This window comes from Centruroides vittatus, unplaced genomic scaffold, assembly GCF_030686945.1.
Source record: "Centruroides vittatus isolate TY-2023 unplaced genomic scaffold, ASM3068694v2 contig_476, whole genome shotgun sequence".
Lineage (NCBI taxonomy): Eukaryota > Metazoa > Arthropoda > Arachnida > Scorpiones > Buthidae > Centruroides > Centruroides vittatus.
Window position 1 is genome coordinate 803561 of NW_027122268.1, and position 22439 is coordinate 825999.

At 33.9% G+C, this 22439-nt stretch overlaps 2 protein-coding genes across 4 annotated transcripts in view; one reads left to right on the forward strand and one right to left on the reverse strand.

Annotated features, from left to right (window-relative positions):
* LOC136977829 (glutamate receptor ionotropic, kainate 2-like) overlaps positions 1 to 2136 on the forward strand; it is a 42210-nt gene extending 40074 nt beyond the window's left edge. Inside the window, 1 exon segment of the mRNA XM_067273410.1 lies at positions 1607 to 2136. Coding sequence (XP_067129511.1) covers positions 1607 to 1801 — 195 coding nt within the window. The 3' untranslated portion in view covers positions 1802 to 2136.
* The window catches only part of LOC136977827 (uncharacterized), a 115953-nt gene continuing 95645 nt past the window's right edge, over positions 2132 to 22439 (reverse strand). For all 3 annotated transcript variants that reach the window (XM_067273408.1, XM_067273407.1, XM_067273409.1), the window contains 8 exons: positions 21611 to 21796; positions 21429 to 21518; positions 18654 to 18813; positions 10956 to 11122; positions 3586 to 3753; positions 2663 to 2785; positions 2430 to 2577; positions 2132 to 2358 (listed from right to left, as the gene is read on the reverse strand). In XM_067273408.1, the coding sequence (XP_067129509.1) occupies positions 2195 to 2358; positions 2430 to 2577; positions 2663 to 2785; positions 3586 to 3753; positions 10956 to 11122; positions 18654 to 18813; positions 21429 to 21518; positions 21611 to 21796 (1206 nt within the window). In that variant the 3' untranslated portion in view covers positions 2132 to 2194. The remainder of the gene's footprint in view (positions 2359 to 2429; positions 2578 to 2662; positions 2786 to 3585; positions 3754 to 10955; positions 11123 to 18653; positions 18814 to 21428; positions 21519 to 21610; positions 21797 to 22439) is intronic.

The following is a 22439-nucleotide window of genomic DNA, read 5'->3' on the forward strand; positions in this document are numbered from 1 at the left end:
TCATCAGTTATACCTGAGACATATCTCCAAATTAAAATTCAACCTACTGAAATGTCTTTCTGGTTAATCTTTACCATCACCTATCAATGTAACTATCTTCTGGCATCTTTTGTTTCATCTTCCTTCTTCCTTCACTCTTGTGATTATACACCTGTGATCAAAAAGTATTAGGAATAATTCACAAGACTTCAATTTATTCATCAAAATTTGTTTTGTCCCTCCTACTGCAATGCACTTATGCCAACATTTTTTACAATCCACAAAACATATAATACTTTAAAGTCATTTTCATGAAACCCATTTAGGACTTGCAGCAAATTTTTATGGCATCAGTCAACTGAAAACAGTGACCACAAAATGGAAATTTGAGCCAAGGAAATGGAAAAAGTCACATGGTGACATACCAGGTGAATACAGAGCTTGCAGAACCATATTTGTTGAACTTTTTGCCAAAATTTCACAAACACAATTTTGCACCACTGTAATGCACCTGCTTACAATGCTCTTGTTGTATTGTAAGCAGATACATTACAGTGGTGCAAAATTCATAAGTTTTCTTGCCACAAATCAAGTTGTTTTCTATGAATTGCTTCATACAAACAACATAAAATGCTCAAATAATAATCTTTGTTGACAGTTTGGCCAGTCAGAAGAAATTCATGATGCACAATACCATAACAATCAACACAACTTTAAAAAGACACATCAAAGTCAGTCAAAATCAGTCTTGTGAATGCCATTCACTTGATTGTTGAGCTGTTTTGATGTTAAAAGCATACATTCGTGTTTCATTACCTGTAATGATAAGTTTTAAGGATTATTCACCTTGAGAAAGCACTTTGAATTTCTTCCAAAAACAATGTATTCATGTTTCAGAATGACTTGAGAAGCAACGTACCACAAGCCTTAATGATCTTTTTAAAATTGCTCAACAAGATCCAAATGATACTGAAACACATTCAATAATGGCCCTAATTGTTAAACAGTGATCATTTAACAGTAAATCTCTGACTTGAGCAGTGAATGGTCTACCAGAGTGTGGTTCATCTTTGACAATCTCTGCCTTCCTTGAACATCTTGTACCATTCAAACTCTGGTGACATTAGTCTATCAAAAACAAAAGGCTTTTTGCAACATTTCTGTAGCAATAGTTCCATTGCAAAAACAAAATTTAATGCACATTCTTCACTCAATTAAACTCAATTATAAAATCTGTGAACTAGTCCAATGATTTTTCAAATCTCCAAAATATCTATTTTACAGGAGGCATAAAAAACTGGTTTTTGAGAGTACTGCATTTGTGGCAATAAATTTTTATCTCTCTAAAATCAAACATGTAGAAGTGAGAAATTGGAGAAATGAGGTTTGTGAACTAGGCTGATGAAATGTGTTTATTATAATCATAAAGATAATTTTGTATTGGCTGAGTAGAATTTTGATTCATATATGTGTAAAATCATATGCAGTTTTCAATTTAAAGTAATATACAATCTTGTGAATCCTTCTAATTAGTACATATTTAATAGTTAAAACAAAAATTAGTTCTATATTTAAATAAACAGAAATACCATTATACAACTTATAACTACTTTTTTTTTTTTTTAAGAAACCTCTATGCATTGAATTATGCCAAGAATTGAAAGCAACTGTGATGGGAAAGAATACAGTAAAAGCTGCACCTGTAGAAGCTGAAGATGAAGAAAAAATAATATCATCAAAGCCATCCAGCAGTACATCATCATCATCTACTGGAAAATCAACTGCAACAAAAGAAGCATCCTCTTCATCATCATCCAAATAAAACTTTTTCTACATAGCTAACAGATTTAAAATTCCACCTGTATAAACTTGAGTCTCGAGACACACCTTCGGACATTGTAAGAAAGTATTCTTTAATGAAAATAGTACACTTATTCTCTGTAGAGAATAGCAAACATATATTTAAAAAATTTATGATTGATAGTGTTATTGAAAGACTTAATTAACTATTTGTCCTGGGATCTAAAACAGAAATAACACTTATACTACTGTTACGTATTTTTCTAGTTTTTGTTATGCAGTATTTATGTATGCCACATAAATAAAATTTAAATTCTGTATTTTCTTACGAAAAGTGAATGGAGTCAATGCATATAAGTTAATCATTTTATTGATTATATATTAGCAACTTTTTATTACATAATTTATCAAAATCTTAATATTTATCTTTTCCATCTGTAGTTTTTTGACGTGAGAAAGGAATGACTCCACCATCTCCGGCTAAAGAAGAATATCCCATTAAATCATGGTCAATTTCTCTAGCAGCTTGACGTCCTTCTGCTATAGCAGTGACAACTAATGACTGACCTCTACGGCAGTCTGCAAGTTTAATTTTATTAATATTTTTCAAAGCTTTAAATTATTATTATTATTATATCAATAAGAGTTACCTCCAGCAGCATAAACAGTTGGTACAGAAGTTCGATATTTACCATCTTCAGTACAAATATTTGCCCTAATATCCTGATCAAGACCTACTTCTTCCAATAAATATTTCTCAGGGCCCATAAAACCAAGTGCTAATAAAACTAAGTCAGCCTATATTGCATTAAAATTTTCAGATTACAAATCTACATGTATTTCCAGGCAAAAAGCACAAAGCAATTGTATTTTGCATACTTACTTTAAATACACGAGTAGTTTTTGGAATCTCATTCATGAACCATCGGCCTGTGACATCTTTCTGCCATTTTATACTGACAGTTTTAATTCCAGCAACATGCCCCTGCCCATCATCTAAAAATTCCTAGATATTTTTGTTTTAGTTAGACATAAATAATTCTTAAATCTATAATATGCTATTTAAATAATGAACTTTAACCAAAATGTAAACTCAAAATAATACCAACAATGCTAACTTCATTACATATCTTTATTTCTAACAGTGTCTAGAATCTTGATATATTTTATTAAGTATTTATACTGAAATTTAAATTTTATTAAATCCAAAATTTTTTTTAAAGATGAGGGAAAATACCCTCAATCTGTCCCTGGCTTTAAATGTGTTATACACCTCTAAAGTCAGGACAGATTAAAAAAAAAGAGGATAAACCCTTAAACGTATGTATAATATGCTTAAAATTATGAATGTTGTAATAATTAACAAAAAATTCAATTGCAATCAAACAAATTACAAAATATATTACTCTTATTCATATGTAAGTTTTTTCTGATGTAGGGTGACTGAAAAGTTGGCACATATTGTAAAAAATTTTAGGTCAAGATTTATAGAAAAATATATTTTATCAAGAACCATTTCATTGAATAGAATGTATATGCAAGAACAGTCATTGCATATACATTCCAAGCAATAGAAATCAGACATATGCATTTTTAAAAAGACTCTAGTTCCATATTTTGTTAACTTCATTTAAAATGAAGATGACAAACAAATGTTTTCAAATGTCTAATTAAACTTTATATACACACACAAAACAAAAATATACTATTCCATCTGTTTTCAAGTTATGATTGAAAACCAATGGATTATTTGATATATGTATTTAAGAATTTTAAAATGTCTTTTATAAAGGATGTTAAAATTACCTTGCTTAATATACTAAAATGTCTAGGATCTTCTCTGTATTTCATCTGAACTTCTTCTTGACCATATTCCAGTCTCATTATACGAGGCCATTGTGGCCAGACATTAGTAAATGATCTTGAAGATGGAGGACATGATAATATTTCAAAAGACACTACACTTCTGGCACCCTAATTTTTACAAACAAATTAGTGACAAGTAATATAGATAAAATGTTAAATATTTTGGAATAATATACAGTATACTTTCTACTATAAATAAATAATTTAAACAAATCTATTTCAGATCCATCCTGAATGCATTGAGAAAATGTCCTATTTTAAACTGATAGAGAATATGAAAATTTTATTGCACTTTTCTACTATGATCTTACTTTTGTTTTTATTTATTAGCTCTTTCTCTCCTAAAGACAAACTCACAAAAAACATAACAATATGTTTGATATTCAATCAACACATGTCATTCCACTTCTGACATATTAATCTAGAACAGCTCCAATGTTCGTGGCCAAAGAAAAATACAAACAACATAGGCTGACTCTTTTTTGTTTTGTCATTCTACAGAGGATGGACAAGGGTCACACAGATATAGTAACAGACATTACACTAACAGAGTAAAACAGTATACACTCAAACCTGTTTTTGTGCGGTCTTTTTTTGTGCGATTTGTTTTGTGTGATTTTTTTTGTGATGTGTCGGTATATGAATTTCAATCAAATTGGTATACTGCACAAAAATAATTGCACAAAACACATTGCACGTATAAAAAATCGCACATAAAAAGACCGCACAAAAACAGGTTTGAGTGTACCATTAAACTGGGTTTAATACAGTGCACAAAATGCACAGACACCATTAGGCAGTCTTGGGCTTAGAAGGCACTGTAGCTGTATGCTATATATTTTTGTTGTAAATATAAATTTAAGTTTAGTTTCCTTTTTTTTCTATTCTTTGTCTCATCTCCTTCTAGAACTTTCTTGCTTTGTCTTTCTGGTTCATTATCCCTTGGGTGGGATTACCAATTCCAAGAAAGGTGTACATAAACAAAAGGTGAGGCAAGGCCCTGGGGCCGATGAACAAAGGGAAGAGACACTTTTGGTCGGAACTCTCAACGAGGACGGACGGAGAGAAGGAAGGCACCAGATAGCTAGCACGACAATCGGAGACCACTAGGTTTCGAAAAAGAGACTTGGACTCGAATTCCGAAGAATAAGGGCGGAATTAGGGTAGCCACCCGATCGAATTTTAGACGATTGAAGGCTATGTTCACCCCAAGGAAGCTAGTGAAAGAAATTGAAAGGAGTGCCGACAGATAACACGAGGAACAACGTTCACCCCAAGAAAAGCATCAAACTAGTAAGTCCCGGGTATTTCTATTTTTTTTTCTTCTTCTATTTTCCATCTTCTCTTCTTTCCTTAGTTATAATTAGCATAAGAATTAGTTTGTAAGTTTCGGTCTGTGTATAGTTGTTGTGCTTGTTGATCTTTTGTTTGTTAGGATAGAAATCACTTGTAGTTGTTGGGATCCAAAGAATCTGTTTAGAGCGAAAATAAATTACTTTGTTATGAGAATAAAATCTAGTTATTTATTTGTACTATCCCGCTCGCTGGACCTTGTACTTGTCGCCCTAAACTTCACAGCACCCAGCCAAGATCATGCTGCCAGAACTGCAAACTGTTGACTGGCTTAGAAGGGTTCATAATTGCCATAGTTCTTGTCAAAAGCCCAACTCCAAGATTCAGGGACAGATCCAGAAATTTCATGTGAATATCGATATCCAAAATCAATTATTTTTAGTATCAAGACAAGAAAATAGCAAATCTTACACAAAGTTTAAAAATTCATTAAAATTGTATCTAGAATTTTAATTCAAATGTATGAAATAGAATAAAACACAAATTATACAAAATAGAATAATTATTTACAGTCTCAGATCTGGCAACATTGTAGCTATTTCATTTTCATATCATAGTTGGTTTGTTATGCAATTATTTTATCAGAAAAAAGCAATGTTTGCAAAGAATCTTTCTTAATTACATATAAAGCAATAACTTCTTTTTTGAATTTTGTTGATGCATTTATTCAGATAACTTGTTGCCATTTTAAATGGGTTGGGCTCTGATTAAATTGTGTGCAAGTTGTACGAGGGTCGTTCAATAAGTCCTTAGAAAAAGATTTAAAAAAATCTATTTAAAATAATTTGTTTTTCTATTTTTCAACATAATCTCCTTTAAGCTCTATACACTTTTCCAAGCGTTTCTCCAACTTTTTTAAGCCATCTAAAAAGTAAGATTTTGGAAGGTTCTCAAAATAGGCATCTGTTTGAGCGATGACCTCCTCGTTCGACATGAATTGTTGTCCGCTCGAGCCATTTTTTTAAGTTTGGAAACAAAAAAAAGTCACTGGGGGCCAAATCTGGTGAATACGGTGGATGTTGTAATAATTCAAACTTTAATTCCGTGATTTTGGTCATCGAAACTGCACAGGTGTGCACCCGTGCATTGTCTTGATGGAAGAGGATCTTTTTCTTTTTCAAATGAGGACATTTTTCCTTGATTTCTTTGCTCAACCGGTGCAATAATAATGATAATATTCTCCAGTTATTGTTTTTCCTTTTTCCAAGTAATCAGTGTAGATGATTCCGCGTGCATCCCAAAAAATTGTGGCCATCACCTTTCCAGCCGATTTCGCTGTCTTTGCCTTCTTCGGAGCCCTTTCGCCTTCAAAAACTCACTGTTTTGACTGTTCTTTTGTCTCTGGAGTATAGTAATGTATCCATGTTTCGTCCACAGTTATATATTGACGCAGAAAGTCTTCAGGATTGCGACGAAAAAGTGCCAAAACAGCCTCAGAGTCAACCACACGATTACGTTTATTCTCCACTGAGAGCAAATGCGGCACCCATTTTGCTGAGATTTTTTTCACACCCAATTTTTCGTGCAAAATAGAAAAAACCATACCTTGTGATATGCCTGTGGCCTCAACTATTTCACGCACTTTGATTCGTCGATCACTCAAAATCATATCGTGGATTTTGTCAATCATTTTGGAAGTAGTCACTTCCACTGGACGTCCCCAATGATGTTCATCTTTTGTGGATGTACGGCCACGTTTGAACTCATTTACCCAATTGTAAACAGTTGCAAACACAGGAGCAGATGTGCCATGAACTTCATCCAACTCAGCTTTGATCTCTTTCAGTGTTAAGCCTTTTAAATATAAGTGTTTAATCACTGCTCAAAACTCACTTTTTTCCATTTTTCTAAATAAACAAAAGTTTCTTGCTTCAATCGACAATAAAAATTAAACCATGCGATGAATATGACTGAGATTTTCACAATTGTCCAGTGAGCCACGATGCTTACTAAAAACACGCCAATTTTGATGCTACGAGCGCCATCTATTGGATTTTCTAAGGACTTATTGAACGACCCTCGTACATTGGTGGTGTCAATTGTGGCGATAGCTTTGGTCGTAATTCCAAAGTTCGCCACCAGGTGGAACACTGAACCCAACAAACTGGCAGCCTGACCTTCGACCTTTCTCGGCTTGTGACCTCACTTTTGGATGCGGACCTCGCTGTGTACACACGTGTCTTCCATTCTATGTCCGAATTGTACAATCGCGCCATAAATCGTATATGTAATAAATTTAAGTTTTTTGTATGTAGTCTTGCTTTGTATTTCGTAAGTAATTAAGTACAAGCAGAGCTACATCAATAATTTATCAGCAGTCTGCATCATGAGTGATGAGTTGGCCAGGCTATCAGTCAGCCTGTGTTCATACACCTTTAGGCAATAAGAACAGGTCACAATTATTCTAATAGGGCAGGGATGGGCAACCTGCGGCCCATGTCACACTATATAAAATAGAATTTAAAATTTTTGACATATAGTTGTCTGTAATCGAACTAAATACCAAGAGCCCACTTCGTATATATGTATTCAATGCAACTAGAGTTGGCCCTTGGGTTGGTTCATTTTTGCATCTAAATGAAGCTCAAGGGAGTAAAGAATTCTTAGTCTTGAAAAGGAGTCAAGCATGTATGGACAGCCTATGAAAGTATATGTGCATTTTTAAAGTTTTACGAACGCTTTGTATCATTGCATTTAATTTTTTGCAAATCATGTACTATTAATCTACTGTGATTTATCTGAATTATAGGAAAAAAGTATGAAATTTTACAGAAATCAATACAGTCAAACCTGTTTTTATGCGGGGGATAGGGACCGCATTAAAAAAAAATCGCACGAAACTTCACGAATGGCTGTAAAAAATAGTTTTCGCAACACAATTAAAAAAATATTTTTTTTATGCGGTCAACCAGGGACCGCATAAAAAAAGTCTCACATAGAAAATAACTCAAAACCGTACGAAATAGAATTTATTGACAACAGATGTCAGCACTTGACTGCATCGTCTGGTCTATCGTCTGTTTTACATATTTTTGTCCAGGTGGTGTTTTGTTGACTTAAAAACTAAATTATTTCATTTTTCGCATATTCATGCAATAATATTACTATAATAAGTGCATTTATGCTATAATAAGTTTATTTAGCTATAATAAGTCAACGTGAGACATGACGAATCGCACGAGACTAGTCGCCAACTACACGCGCACAAATAAAAAAATCGCACAAAAATAACCGCATAAATTAAAAATTCGCATTAAAAAAATCGCACAAATAAAAATCGCACATAAAAAGAGCGCAATAAAAACAGGTTTGACTGTATTTAGAATTTTAAGTTAACATTTATTACTAAACAGAAATTCAACTATTAATTTCCAAAATGGAAATTAAAAATGATTGAATTGTTTTTAAAATATTAATAATTTTCTAGTTCAGACTTATAGGTGGGTTTTGTATTTATTATTGTCCAGTTCTGAGAACTTCACATTACTTTCAATGCTGGTTCTTGAGGTTCACATGTGGTTTTGTATCAGGTCAGTCCATAAGTTTGTGCGTATTTTTATCTACAAAAAAAGAAACATTAAATTTTATTTCAATCTATAATGTATTCACCATTATTTTGTACAATTTCTTGCCATCTTGATGGTAGCTTTTTAATCCTGTCTTTGTAAAAAAGGCTATTTCTGAATATTTTGATTCAAAACCGAAATCATTTTACGTTGTTGCTCATCCTCAAAAGTTTTCCCTTTTAAAAAATTCCACAAACTGCAAAAAAGATGATAATCACTAGGAGCAATATCTGGCGAATATGGTGGATGAGGTAAAATTTTCCAGTTATAGCTTTCAAGTTTCTGTACAGTTATTTTTGCAGTGTGTGGTCTGGCATTGTTATGCTGCAAGAGAATCTGCTTTCTGTTCACTAACGACGGTCGATTTTTTTTTTCAATTTTTCATTTAAACGCTCTAATTGCTCACAATACATTTGAGCTGTAATTGTTTGATTAGGTTCTAACAGCTCAAAGTGAATTACACCTGACATATCCCACCAAACAGACAAAAGAATTTTTTTGGCTGCAACCCACCTTTTGCAGTCTGTTTTGGCTGCTTGTCGCGATCCATCCATTGTCTTTTTCTCGTCACATTATTATAGAGAATCCATTTTCCGTCTCCAGTAACCTGCCTACCAAGAAAAGGTTCTAAAGCAATGCGGGATAAAAGAGAGGTGCAAATGTTTACACGTTGTCGGTTAGCTATTGACAGTTCATGTGGTATCCATTTTCCTAGCTTTGAAACTTTTCCGATTTGTCGTAGGTGTCTATGAACAGTTCCGTGGGATGAATTTAAACGTTCCACAATTTCATCAACTGTTAAAATGTTTCTGCTTCAACTAGTGCAGAGAGAGCATCGTCATCAAAGTCAACGGGTCTTCCAGTATGAGCCTTATCCTCCACACTAAAATCATTGTTTCTAAATCTTTCAAACCACTTCTGCGCAGTCCTTGCACTAATTATAATTTGATTATGTACAGTATTTATTTTTTTGGCTGCATTTGTAGCATTCTCACCACTTAAGACATGTTTTATACTTTTTATTTTTTTGTATTCGTTGGTTACTTCCATTTTAACGAAAAGAAACAACTGAAATGTTCACAATTCTGAACAGTATTATATGAATGAGATCCAATTTAACACTTTAGTGTAAAAATTATCACATTAGACTGACATTTTTAACAGCAAAACAAGATTTTTCTCTAGGTCAGAAAAATGCACATGGACTTATGGACTGACCTGATACAATAAAAGCTTGTTATAACCATTATAAACTCTATGACAAATATATCTGATATATTAAATTTGCATCAATTCCAGCAGTCACATTAAATACGGTTAATGTTAATTTATGAATATATATTTGTAATTAACCCACATGTTTTTTCTTTTATGTACGGACCATGTCAGTTCGAAAGTTTCAAAGGTTGCCCATCCCTGCAGTAAGGGATTTGCAAGTTTGGGGTGTCACCTACTGGAGAAATTATAAGCCAGTTTGCAATACACTATGGGATTGAAACTGGTACTTGCAAATCTAGCTTTATAGTTGTACTATGGAATTCCAACTCACATCAATCAAACGTACTGGATGAATGTACATCTTCTGATATAGCCTTAATCCTTCCAGTTAATTTCTTTTACGTTTGTTCTAACGTTTTCGGCCCACCCTGGGCCATCTTCAGGAATATAATGAATGAACGTGTAGAATTAGAACGTATACATCGAATGCCTTCCGATTCAAATTACTGTGAAACGGTTAAATTTGTTGAAGGAACATTCTGAATGTTCCTTCAACAAATTTAACCGTTTCACAGTAATTTGAATCGGAAGGCATTCGATGTATACGTTCTAATTCTACACGTTCATTCATTATATTCCTGAAGATGGCCCAGGGTGGGCCGAAAACGTTAGAACAAACGTAAAAGAAATTAACTGGAAGGATTAAGGCTATATCAGAAGATGTACTATGGAAAACTCTTTTCCACCTGTGCAGCCTCTGCACCCTGAAGACCATGTCTTAAATACAAAAAAATTACAGATAACAATGTATACTATAAGTTTATGACTATTATGATTATGACAAAATTTTTTCAATGAGTATTTTATCTGTGGAGAATGGATAAGGTACATACATATTATGCCAGTAGTCATTTTTCTCACAAGCATCTTACCAAACACCATACTAATGTTTCTAAACTTTTGTGTAATGTATGTGCTATGTAAAGCCCTAAACAGATTTCACATATATGAACAGCATGTAAATATAATAGTTTGTTTTGTAGTTATGCCTTGACTCTGGGTTAGCATAGCATCAGACACAAATATGTAAACTGAGTAGGATATTCTCTGCCAATACCATAATAATAAAATTGATATGTGCAATTATTCTAAGTATTGTTGAAATAAACATACCTGACGTAAAGATGTAGCCATACAATCAACACCAGTATCTCCTCCTCCAATCACAATGACATCTTTACCTTTTGCATGGAGTAATAAATCTTCATCTTCTAGATATTGTTGTTTCTGTGACATTTCTAAATAACTCATTGCAAAGTGAATACCTTCTAAATGACGACCTAATAATAATTGATCTTATTTAACTATATTATTTAATTTTCAATGTATTCATAAAAAAATGAATGTTAACTAAAATAGTTCTATTGGGTTGTTCGGAAAGTTCGTAGCGATTTTTAAGAGAAATAAAAGAAATTGTTTTAATACTAAAAATATACTTTTATTCCATTATGTATGCGCCATTGTTTTTAATGACGTGTTGCCATCTATGGGGCAGCTTCATGATACCCTCTTCGTAGAACTTTCCAGTTTTTTCCGCGAAAAACTGATCCACGTGGTTTTTGCAAGCTTCCAAAGTATCAAAGTTTTTATCATGAAGGGAATTTTGTAGAGAACGGAACAAATGGTAGTCCGACGGGGCAAGGTCGGGTGAGTAAGGGGGGTGGGGTAAAACATCCCAGCCTAGTTCCAATAATTTTTGGCGTGTTCGTAAAGACGTGTGAGGTCTGGCATTATCTTGGTGAAACACAATGCCTTTTCTATTGGCCAGTTCCGGACGTTTTTCTTTAATTGCCATGTTCAGCTTATCCAATTGGGAACAATACTTATCAGAATCAATTGTTTGATTCTGTGGAAGCAGCTCATAGTACAGGATTCCTTTCCAATCCCACCAGACAGTGAGCATGACCTTCTTTGGATGAAGACCGGCCTTTGGAGTTTTTAATGGTGATTCATTTTTCTTACCCCACGATCGTTTTCGGCTGATGTTGTTATAAATGATCCACTTTTCATCACCTGTCACTAAACGCTTCAGAAAAGGGTCATTTTCATTTCGTCTTTCAAGAGAATCACAAATGGAGATGCGATCCAGTAAGTTTTTTTCCGTTAAGTCGTGAGGTATCCAAATGTCATAACGATTCACGTATCCGAGCTTCTTTAGATGTTGAAATACAGTACTGTTTGATGACTTCACTATGTCTGCAATCTCTCGAGTTGTGTAATGAGGGTTTTCATCCAATAATGCTTTGATTTGGTCCTCTTCAATAACAGGAGGTCTTCCTGAGCGAGGAGCATCTTCAAGGCTGAAATTACCCGTTTTAAATTTTGCAAACCACTTTCGAACAGTTGATTCTGATACAGCACTCCCACCATAAACATCACATATCTTTTTTGCTGTTTGTACAGCATTTTTGCGTTTACGAAAAAAGAAAAGAAACAAGTGTCGATAATGCACGTTGTTCGCATCCATTTTTGCAATGAGCCAAATTAAACGCTATTTGAATAATCTTAACGGTTTTTTTGTAACGGACGCGTCTCAAGGTCATTTATCGTAATATTCATTGGTTTGTACAATTCTAATCATTTTTGCGTCAATCGGTGTCTCAACTGTCAGCTATCAAAAATCGCTACGAACTTTCCGAACAACCCAATATATACAAAATAAATATTTGATATAATCTGTAAAGAAAATTTTAATTCTTCAGTCCTATTATTTCATGTCTTTCATAATAGTATATAATTATATTATGTTGGATGAAATATTTAACAGGGAATAATAGAAATTTTATTTCTGTTTTTTCATTCTAAAATTCAAAATTTTAGTCTGGTATCAGGTTGTATTGTTTTTGTATGTTGTAATAGCAAAAAAGTTTTTGTCATCTACACACTGTAATTGGTTCAGAATACATGATTAATTACATCCCAATGTGGTGAGTGGTTGTTTAAGTTGTATTTTTTGTTACTAAGTCAAAAAGTTTAAGTAGTTAAGAGATATCACCAACATAATGAAGAAACTTGACTATTTCTTTTCTGCTCATTTCCTTCCTCGTCTTTTTTTTTAGAGTTGCATGAAATATAGCAGATAATTTCTTCAAAGCTATTTCAAAACTTGAAGAGATCAGGTACTTCCCCTATAATTATATTAATGAATAAATGAGGAATACATAGAACATTTTTTTTTGTTTCAAAGAAATTAGTAGTTGATTTAGTAGTCTAATTTGATTTTATACATATTATTAATTCATATCTGTTCTGTTCTACCTTGTTAGACTTGGCGCTTATCGGAAAGATTGGTAAAAAGGCAGTTGGACTAGCGTAACCGGTTATGTAAGAAAAGAACAAAGAATGCACAAAGATTACACACGGTCTTAACTCACAGAAGGTCAGCGCTGGAAAGGGGAGAGTGAAATGAGGTCACTTTCCCCGAGGGGTCAACAACGCCACCAACCTTTTATTACGTCAGAACATCTACAAAACATCGCGATCGTTGATTCCAACACACCCCCTCAACGATTGATCGTTAATACAATCCGATATCGCGAGTAAATTTATTAACCTTATTCGCGTCTAGCGGCTTTGTTAACAAGTCGGCTGTCATCCGTTCACTCGGACAATAAATTACAGTAATTTCTCCCAAATTCTTTAAATCGCGTACAAAATGGTATTTTGTGTCGATATGTTTTGTGCGTTGTTGTGCTTTTCCTAATTCTAAAAGTCGTATACAACTTTGATTGTCCTCGAATATTTTGATAGGTGTCGTAATCGGTAGATTTATTTCTTCTAGAAGTCGTTTCATCCATACAGTTTCTTGAGTAGCTTCTGCCAAGGCTACATACTCCGCTTCGGTGGACGAAAGTGCTACACACTGTTGCTTTTTACTGACCCAATGAATAGGACTTCCTTTTAGCAAGAGCAAATATCCTGTGTTCGATTTGCGGTCTATACGATCGCCTCCCCAGTCGGCGTCTACATAACATTTAAGTTCTAATTCTTCGTCGATATTTCCTAATTTAAGTTTCTTCTTCTTTGTCGAATTCAGATAACGAAAGATTCTTTTTACTTCCACCCAATCACTTTCCGAAGGTTTTGTTACTTTTCTCGCTAATATCGATGTACTTATCGCAATATCTGGACGCGAATTAGTCGCTAGATATAATAAAGATCCAATAGCACTTCTGTATACATTGTTGTTTTTGAACGTATCAAGCATTTCATTTCTTCTTAAGTATCCTGTATCCATAGGAATATTAGACGGTCTTGAATCGGATAAATTAAATTCTCGCAATTTATTTTCGATATATCTTTCTTGGTGGAGTGAAAATATTCCGTTTTCGTCTCTTTCAAATTGTATTCCCAGATAATATTTTAAGTCACCTAAATTCTTGATTTTAAACATATCCTTCATTTCGGTTTCAAATTCAGTTAACGTATGTTCGTCTGTGGCCATTGCTATTACGTCATCTACATGAATTGCTAAATACAAACATCTTTTATGGCCTCTGGTGTAAAGACAGGGATTGGCCACGCTTCTTCTAAATCCCTTAGATAGCAATGTTTCATTGAATTTTTTATTCCATTCATTCGCTCCTTGTTTCAAGCCATATATATTTTTCAATAATTTGCAAACCATGTCCGGTGATCCTTCTTCGTATCCTTCGGGTTGTTTCATGTATACCTCGTGGGATAAGTCTCCATTTAAGTAAGCCGTTTCGATGTCATAATGCTTAACTTTCATGTTCTTAATTCTGGCTATAGTTAGGAGTGTTCGAAGGGTGGCAGTTTTGATCACGTGGGCATATACGTCATCGTAGTCGAAGCCATACTTTTGTGTGTATCCTTGAGCGACTAAACGAGCCTTAAAACGGTTAACTTTATTGTTTTCGTCCCTCTTAATTTTATATACCCATCTGCTTCCTACTGCAGTTTTACCTGGAGGTAATTTCGTAATTTTCCATGTGCCGTTATTTTTCATGGCTGCTATTTCTTGATTCATGGCTTCGCTCCATTCTTTGGAATGTTTGCCTGCGATTGCTTCGCTATATTCTCTCGGTTCTACTGCATCCTCTGTCACTGATAAATTTATTGTTTCAATTAACCTTATAGGAGGTACTCCCTTAGTAATTCTTTCCGATCTCCTTAAATGTATGCCAGATTCTTCCATTTCTTGTTCCCTTGTTTTCGTTTCGCATTCTTCTTTTAAATTCGTGTTATCAACAATTGTAACTTGTTTCGAATTTTCATTATCATCATGTATATCAATTTCGGAGTCTCTGTGCTTGACGTTTTCCAGAAAGTGAACATTTCTGCTTATTGTTATCTTATCAGTTTTCATGTCAATTAATCGATAAGCTTTCGATGCTCTCTCGTATCCTACAAAAATTAGTTTTGTGGCTTTAGGTTCTAGTTTCTTTCGATCTTTAGGTTTAATAACATAGGCTGAGCATCCAAAAATTCTTATATGCGAGAGGTTTGGCTTCTTTCCATGCCATTTTTCGTACGGAGTTGTTTCACTCGCTTTAGTAATTAATCTATTCTGTAGGTAATTTGCACGAAAGAAGCCAAACCTCTCGCATATAAGAATTTTTGGATGCTCAGCCTATGTTATTAAACCTAAAGATCGAAAGAAACTAGAACCTAAAGCCACAAAACTAATTTTTGTAGGATACGAGAGAGCATCGAAAGCTTATCGATTAATTGACATGAAAACTGATAAGATAACAATAAGCAGAAATGTTCACTTTCTGGAAAACGTTAAGCACAGAGACTCCGAAATTGATATACATGATGATAATGAAAATTCGAAACAAGTTACAATTGTTGATAACACGAATTTAAAAGAAGAATGCGAAACGAAAACAAGGGAACAAGAAATGGAAGAATCTGGCATACGTTTAAGGAGATCGGAAAGAATTACTAAGGGAGTACCTCCTATAAGGTTAATTGAAACAATAAATTTATCAGTGACAGAGGATGCAGTAGAACCGAGAGAATATAGCGAAGCAATCGCAGGCAAACATTCCAAAGAATGGAGCAAAGCCATGAATCAAGAAATAGCAGCCATGAAAAATAACGGCACATGGAAAATTACGAAATTACCTCCAGGTAAAACTGCAGTAGGAAGCAGATGGGTATATAAAATTAAGAGGGACGAAAACAATAAAGTTAACCGTTTTAAGGCTCGTTTAGTCGCTCAAGGATACACACAAAAGTATGGCTTCGACTACGATGACGTATATGCCCACGTGATCAAAACTGCCACCCTTCGAACACTCCTAACTATAGCCAGAATTAAGAACATGAAAGTTAAGCATTATGACATCGAAACGGCTTACTTAAATGGAGACTTATCCCACGAGGTATACATGAAACAACCCGAAGGATACGAAGAAGGATCACCGCACATGGTTTGCAAATTATTGAAAAATATTATTCACCACTTCTCCCCAGTATTTATTCGGTAATCGAGCATCAATTAACATGCATCTTGTCATTTCTGTCAGGTATCTATTCTTCCTTTCTGCTACTCCATTTTGTTGCGGGGAATAAGGTGCCATAGTTTCCCATAGAATACCTTCATTTTTAAAGAACGTCTTTAAGTTGGTACTTGAAAATTCACCTCCTCTGTCTGATCTGATTCGTTGAGGAGTTCTTCCAAATTTTGTTTGTACATATTTAACATATTCCTTTATTTTATCGGGTACTTCACTTTTATGTTTAAGAAGATATATTTCAGTGTACCTACTGTAATCATCTATCATGGTTAAAATGTATTTGTTGCCTCTCGGTGTTGCTGTTTGCATTGGTCCGCATACATCAGTGTGTATTAATTCAAGTAATTGATAGGTTTTGGTTTCCGATTTCCTTGGAAAACTTTTAGTAGTCATCTTGGCCTCGATGCAATACTCACAAGGTTTGAATATGCGACATTTCTGAATATTTATTCCTGTAGCCAATTGTTTATTCTGCATCGAAATTATGGAGTTCATGTCACGGTGCCCTAATCTTCTATGCCATAAATGGATGCATTCCTTCGTATCAGTAACCACTGTAAGCGCTTTATGTGATTTATCAAGCTCATACAAACATGTGTTTGCTGTTGCCGATGCTACTGTTACTTCGTTTTTCTGGATAGAGCAAATGTTCCCTTCAAATTTTATGGTAAACCCTAGTGTCGTTAGTCTTCTGACTGAGATTAAATTTCCTTTAAGGTGTGGCACATATAGCACGTCTTTCATATATATTTGACGTCGTTCGTTATTTTCATCCATGCAGGTTATCATTACATTGCCTTTACCTTCAGTGTATAGGGCTTGACCATTGGCTAGTATTACTCTCTCTCTCTATGTTTACTATTAATGGTTGTGAATAAATACTTCTCGCAACACACATGTGACGAAGCTCCCGAGTCTACGTACCATTGATGAATCTCGTTTTGTGTTCCTGTCTTAAAACATACATAGGATTCCTTTTTCGGGTGTTGTTCATCACTTCCGCATGAATTTTGTTGATCTGATTTGGATGTTTTTTTTTCCATATTGCATATTTCCTACATTCTTTCTTTACATGTCCCTGCTTTTTGCAAAAATAACAACTTTTGAGCAAATTCCTTTTCTGAGTTACTGGGCGTGCTCCCACTTTAAATGCTTTATCCGCTTCACATTCTTCATTTGATGAGGTCTTTCTTCTTGAGTGTTCTTCGATTAATTTATTACGTACTAACTCCTGAGTTAAATCTTCTTCTGGACGAGTCTCTAGTGCTGTTATTAAAGTGCTATAGCTGTCTGGCAAGCTACTAAGTAATAATGCTATCTTTAATTTCTCAGCTAGAGTTTCTCCCAGTGCCGTAAGACGATCAACCATTTCCTCCATGTTGGCCAAGTGTATCTCCATGTCGCCGTTTTCTTCTAGTTTTAAATTGCAAATTTTTTTCAATAGGTAAACTTTATTTGATAGTGTAGACTTAACATGGTGTTTCCTTATGGCTTCCCAAGTTCCTTTAGCTGTAGTTTCCTTTCTTACTAATGGCAGTTGATTGTCTTCCATCAGGAGGCCTATCATGGCGCGCGCCTTTCCGTCCTTTGTTAACCAAGATGAGTCAGGATCCGAGGGTATTTCCTTTTGTATTACGTCCCATAACTCGTCTTTTATCAACAGCAATTCCATCTTATATTTCCAAATGTGATAATTGTTGTTGTTCAATTTAGTGATGGCAACGTAACTTTTATCCGCCATTGTGAAGTCTTTTGTTCTCGCCGAATATTCTTCTTACGTAAATTTATTTAGTTTAAAGGTAAATTCAAGGAATAATATATCTTTTCCTTATGCTTAATTAGTTGTTGCCGTAACTGGGCCCATAACCTGTTAGACTTGGCGCTTATCGGAAAGGTTGGTAAAAAGGCAGTTGGACTAGCGTAACCGGTTATGCAACAAAAGAACAAAGAATGCACAAAGATTACACACGGTCTTAACTCACGGAAGGTCAGTGCGAAATGAGGTCACTTTCCCCGAGGGGTCAACAACGCCACCAACCTTTTATTACGTCAGAACATCGCAATCGTTGATTCCAACATACCTTTGATTTCAAATTTTCCATTTAAACTGTGTTCTCAACACAAATCAAAATTTTTCTGACATTGTAAGAAAAGAAAGTCATGGAATTTTAACTTCTTTAAATGATAGATAATGGAAAAATTCTGAGCTGATAAAAAAAATCAAGTTATCTTTTTAATAAAAAGTTGAGACCTGGATTTCACTGCAACAAGATATATTAAAAAACTGATGAATTATTTCTTACTCATTGAGTAACTGCATTACCTGGTATAGGTAAATCACGTGGCCAAGTAGATCCAATTGTAAGAAGTATTGCATCTTTTTCATATAATAAATTAGATATTTTAATATCTTTTCCCACATCAACTTCTGTATGAAATATTACACCTTCATTAGCCATTAAATCAATTCTTCTTTGTACAACCTGAAATTTAATAGAGAATTATGATAACATTCTTAATGATATTCTAAAATTATGTCAATTATGAACAATTATTTTCTTTACTTACTTAATTAACTTTATCTACTAAATTATTTACTATAATATTAAAGCTAATAATCAAAAAAATGAAAATTAAAACCTTAATGTTTTTCTCTCACTTAATGACACCTTAATACTCTATATGGGATAAGTGTGAAAATGGTCACAATAATAATGAAGTAAACATGATGAGCATGTTTCTCTTAAGTGTCAGGGGAGCTTTAAGAAAAATTTTTTGATGTGGTATTAGATAAAATGTTAGCATACTAGCAAATTATTTTATTTATAATGCAGTCATTCATTCACCAAGAAATTTTGGGGAGTATTGTTAGTCAGTTTCACTCAATAGTCCTATACCACACATGTATAACTTAGATATTTTAAAAGCACCCAATTACATAAAATGGACTAGTCTAACAAAGCTGCAAATTTTTACTTAGTAGATTTATAAAATTATAATCTTGCCATGGATGGGTAATATTAATAAGAGTATTAAATTAATAATCAGTTCACACAGAAAGTGTATCTTCACAACTCCATTGTACTAATGAAGTATTTTGCAAAAAGAAATAAAATGTATTCCTTTTTACTCTTCTGCTTAAAGATAAATGGTAACCAGGTGACCTTATTAAAATGTGAAGTAATTAATCTGCAGATAGGTTTCTTGAGAAATTGCAGCAATATGGCATGTAATGCTCTAAGATATCCCCACAACCATCAGTGTCTATAGAGCAGGCATACAAACTCTGCCTGAATTGAAAGCAAGCATTACATGACATATTGCTGCAATTTCTCAAGAAACCTATTGGGCTAACTGTTGAACATACTGTAAGGTGCTTTGAACATGTGATTGACACAAATGGATTGCACATTGAACAAATGTTGCAAATAAAAACCTTTTGAATGTTTCCATTTTGTGTTTCTTGTTCTTTATTTGCCATTTTTCACCCCTAGTGGTAGAAATTGGAAAATGCAAAAAAATAATTAGTTCATTTTCCCCATGGTCCATATAACATATATACCAAGTTTCATCAAAATACGTCAAAGAGAACGGGCTCTATATAGATCTGAGTAGGGCAACTTTAATTATAACCACCCTGTATATAATTCTATTAAATTCTTGTTTCATATGTAGTCCAGGAAGAATGAGTGGTGGTCCTGTTAATCAGAGAATGAAAGGCAGCTAATTTATATGCCAGTGTATATGAGCCATCTACAACTCTATGCTTAAGAAAAATGTTGCATCAAAATATTTTTTTATGTGATTTGAAGATAACTTTCCTGTTTAACAGTGGACTTGCTAATTTGGTTGATGTTTGTTAATATTTGGATAGTTGTTAATATCTTTTAAAAGCCATTCATCTATTGCTTATCCTTTCATATAAAAGTAGCTTGCAGATATGTGGTTGATTTTGTGAGAGTTCGAATTGACCGACAAATTACAGATTTAAATTAGTCATTATCTTGACATCAATAACCAAAGTCCAAACCAAAAACTGACCCGTCTTAGGGGAATGACTGTACCTCCCCCTCCCCTCGAAACGCGAAACTGAGTCACACTCGGAACTAAAGACAAAATTCGCTTATTGGCGAGAAAATTAACGAGGGGACGAAATAAAAAGGAGGGGAACAAGAACCAAGGGGTCGTCATTCGTAGCTCCCTCGTAGCGGGTCGTCGTCGTCATTCGTAGCTCCCTCCTCCGACCGGACTCGAAGCCGAAAACGGACAGCCGAAGCCGCTCTGCCACTACGGATTGTGTATTGACTGTGCCACCTGACGCCGATACTTGTTACTTGAGGTATGACGGCCATTTATTTGTAAACTCTCTCTCGGGTTCGAACTTTCCTATGTTAGTACGTAAGTTTTCTGTCAATGTTATTCGGTGTAACTGTTCGTTATCGTTTCGTAAATAAATTCTGTTTATTCTTGTATTTGGTATCATTTATTCGAATCTCGCCTCTGTCTTATCAACGATCCCACTCTTTCCTCCTCCACTCGACCTGACAAGTAATTAGTTCCAGACTGGACAAGCCATCCTTGACAGTGGGCAGGTCTTAACCGACCTGTGAACCGAGAAAAGGAGGTCCGACACCGTCCGACCTCCCGGGGTCCCCACAATTTAATTTTTATATTATTCCTATATTTAACAACTGAATTTTTTACCCATTTAACTAATATTTCAGCTGGGTTTCCTGAAATTGAGGAGCCCATTGAAACACTTAATTTACCTGTTTTATAGACAAATTATCTTGTAGCAATAATATAGGGCTATAACTTGAATTATAATAAAAAGTCAGTTTTTTCATAATTTTTTGCTATACTATTAATTTATTTTGTATAATTTAAGTAAATTTAAATATTAGAATAATGATAATAAACTTAAAATTGATTCATGCACTGATTATTTGTTTTTAACTGAAGAATAAATACTTTTAAATGTTGTTGTTGTTTGTGTGTAATTAAAAATAGAATAATGATTTTAATATTATGAAGAGAAACATTAGAAATTAATATATAAAATTATGAAAAGCATCATTATTTTAAAGATATGTTTTACCTTTTTGCTTAACTTCATTGATGGGATTCCATATCGCAATAAACCACCTATTTTATCATTTCGTTCGTAAACAGTTACTGTATGCCCAGCCTGATTTATGTGAAAAAAATCATTTTTACATAATGAAAAATTAATAATATACATATATTATAATAATAATTAATTAAAAAATACTGATTTACCTTATTCAACTGAGCAGCTGCAGCTAATCCTGCAGGTCCGCTTCCAACAACTGCTATTTTTTTACCTGTCCGGAATTTTGGTGTATTTGGTTTCATCCATCCCTGTTCAAAGGCATGATCAATAATTGCACATTCTATGTTCTTAATTGTGACAGCAGGCTCATTAATACCCAAACAACATGCAGCCTATTAAAAATCATAATATTTATTTAAAATTAACTAACTAAAAATATCTTTTTCTTTCAGAAATTAAATAATGTATTATATAAGTAAATTAAAAATCAGATTTAATACTCAAGTTAATTATAATTTCATTAGTCATTTTTATCAATTTTTCTGGTCAAGTATCACATACAGAACAGTTAATTAGAACGATTTTAGCATTTATGACAAAAAAGATTTATTTATTTGGGATTGTAATTATACGCCATAGTTTGTATATAATTTAGAGAGAAACCTATTTCTTCGATCCTTTTCCTATCAACTTTCTGTAGTTCTATGATTTCTTTGTTTCCAAAGTTTTTGAGAACTTTCTACCAATGCCCAAATCCCAAAGGGGTGAGAAGGCCTGTAAGGCTATCTGAAGGGAAAGGTAGCGACTTTTTAGAGAGATGCCAGAGAAGTAGGACGGCTTGAGAAAAGGCTCTCGGTCTTTTGTTAGTCAAAGACAAGGATACAGAAGTGCCATTATATTGTCTCCTTACTCTTATTCCTAGTTTTTGTAAAAACTAGGCGTAATAGTAAGGAGACAATATAATAAAGGTCTTCAAGGTGTTTTGAGAAGTGACACAAAGAAAGACATTTCAAGAAAAGTTGAAGATAAGTCTAC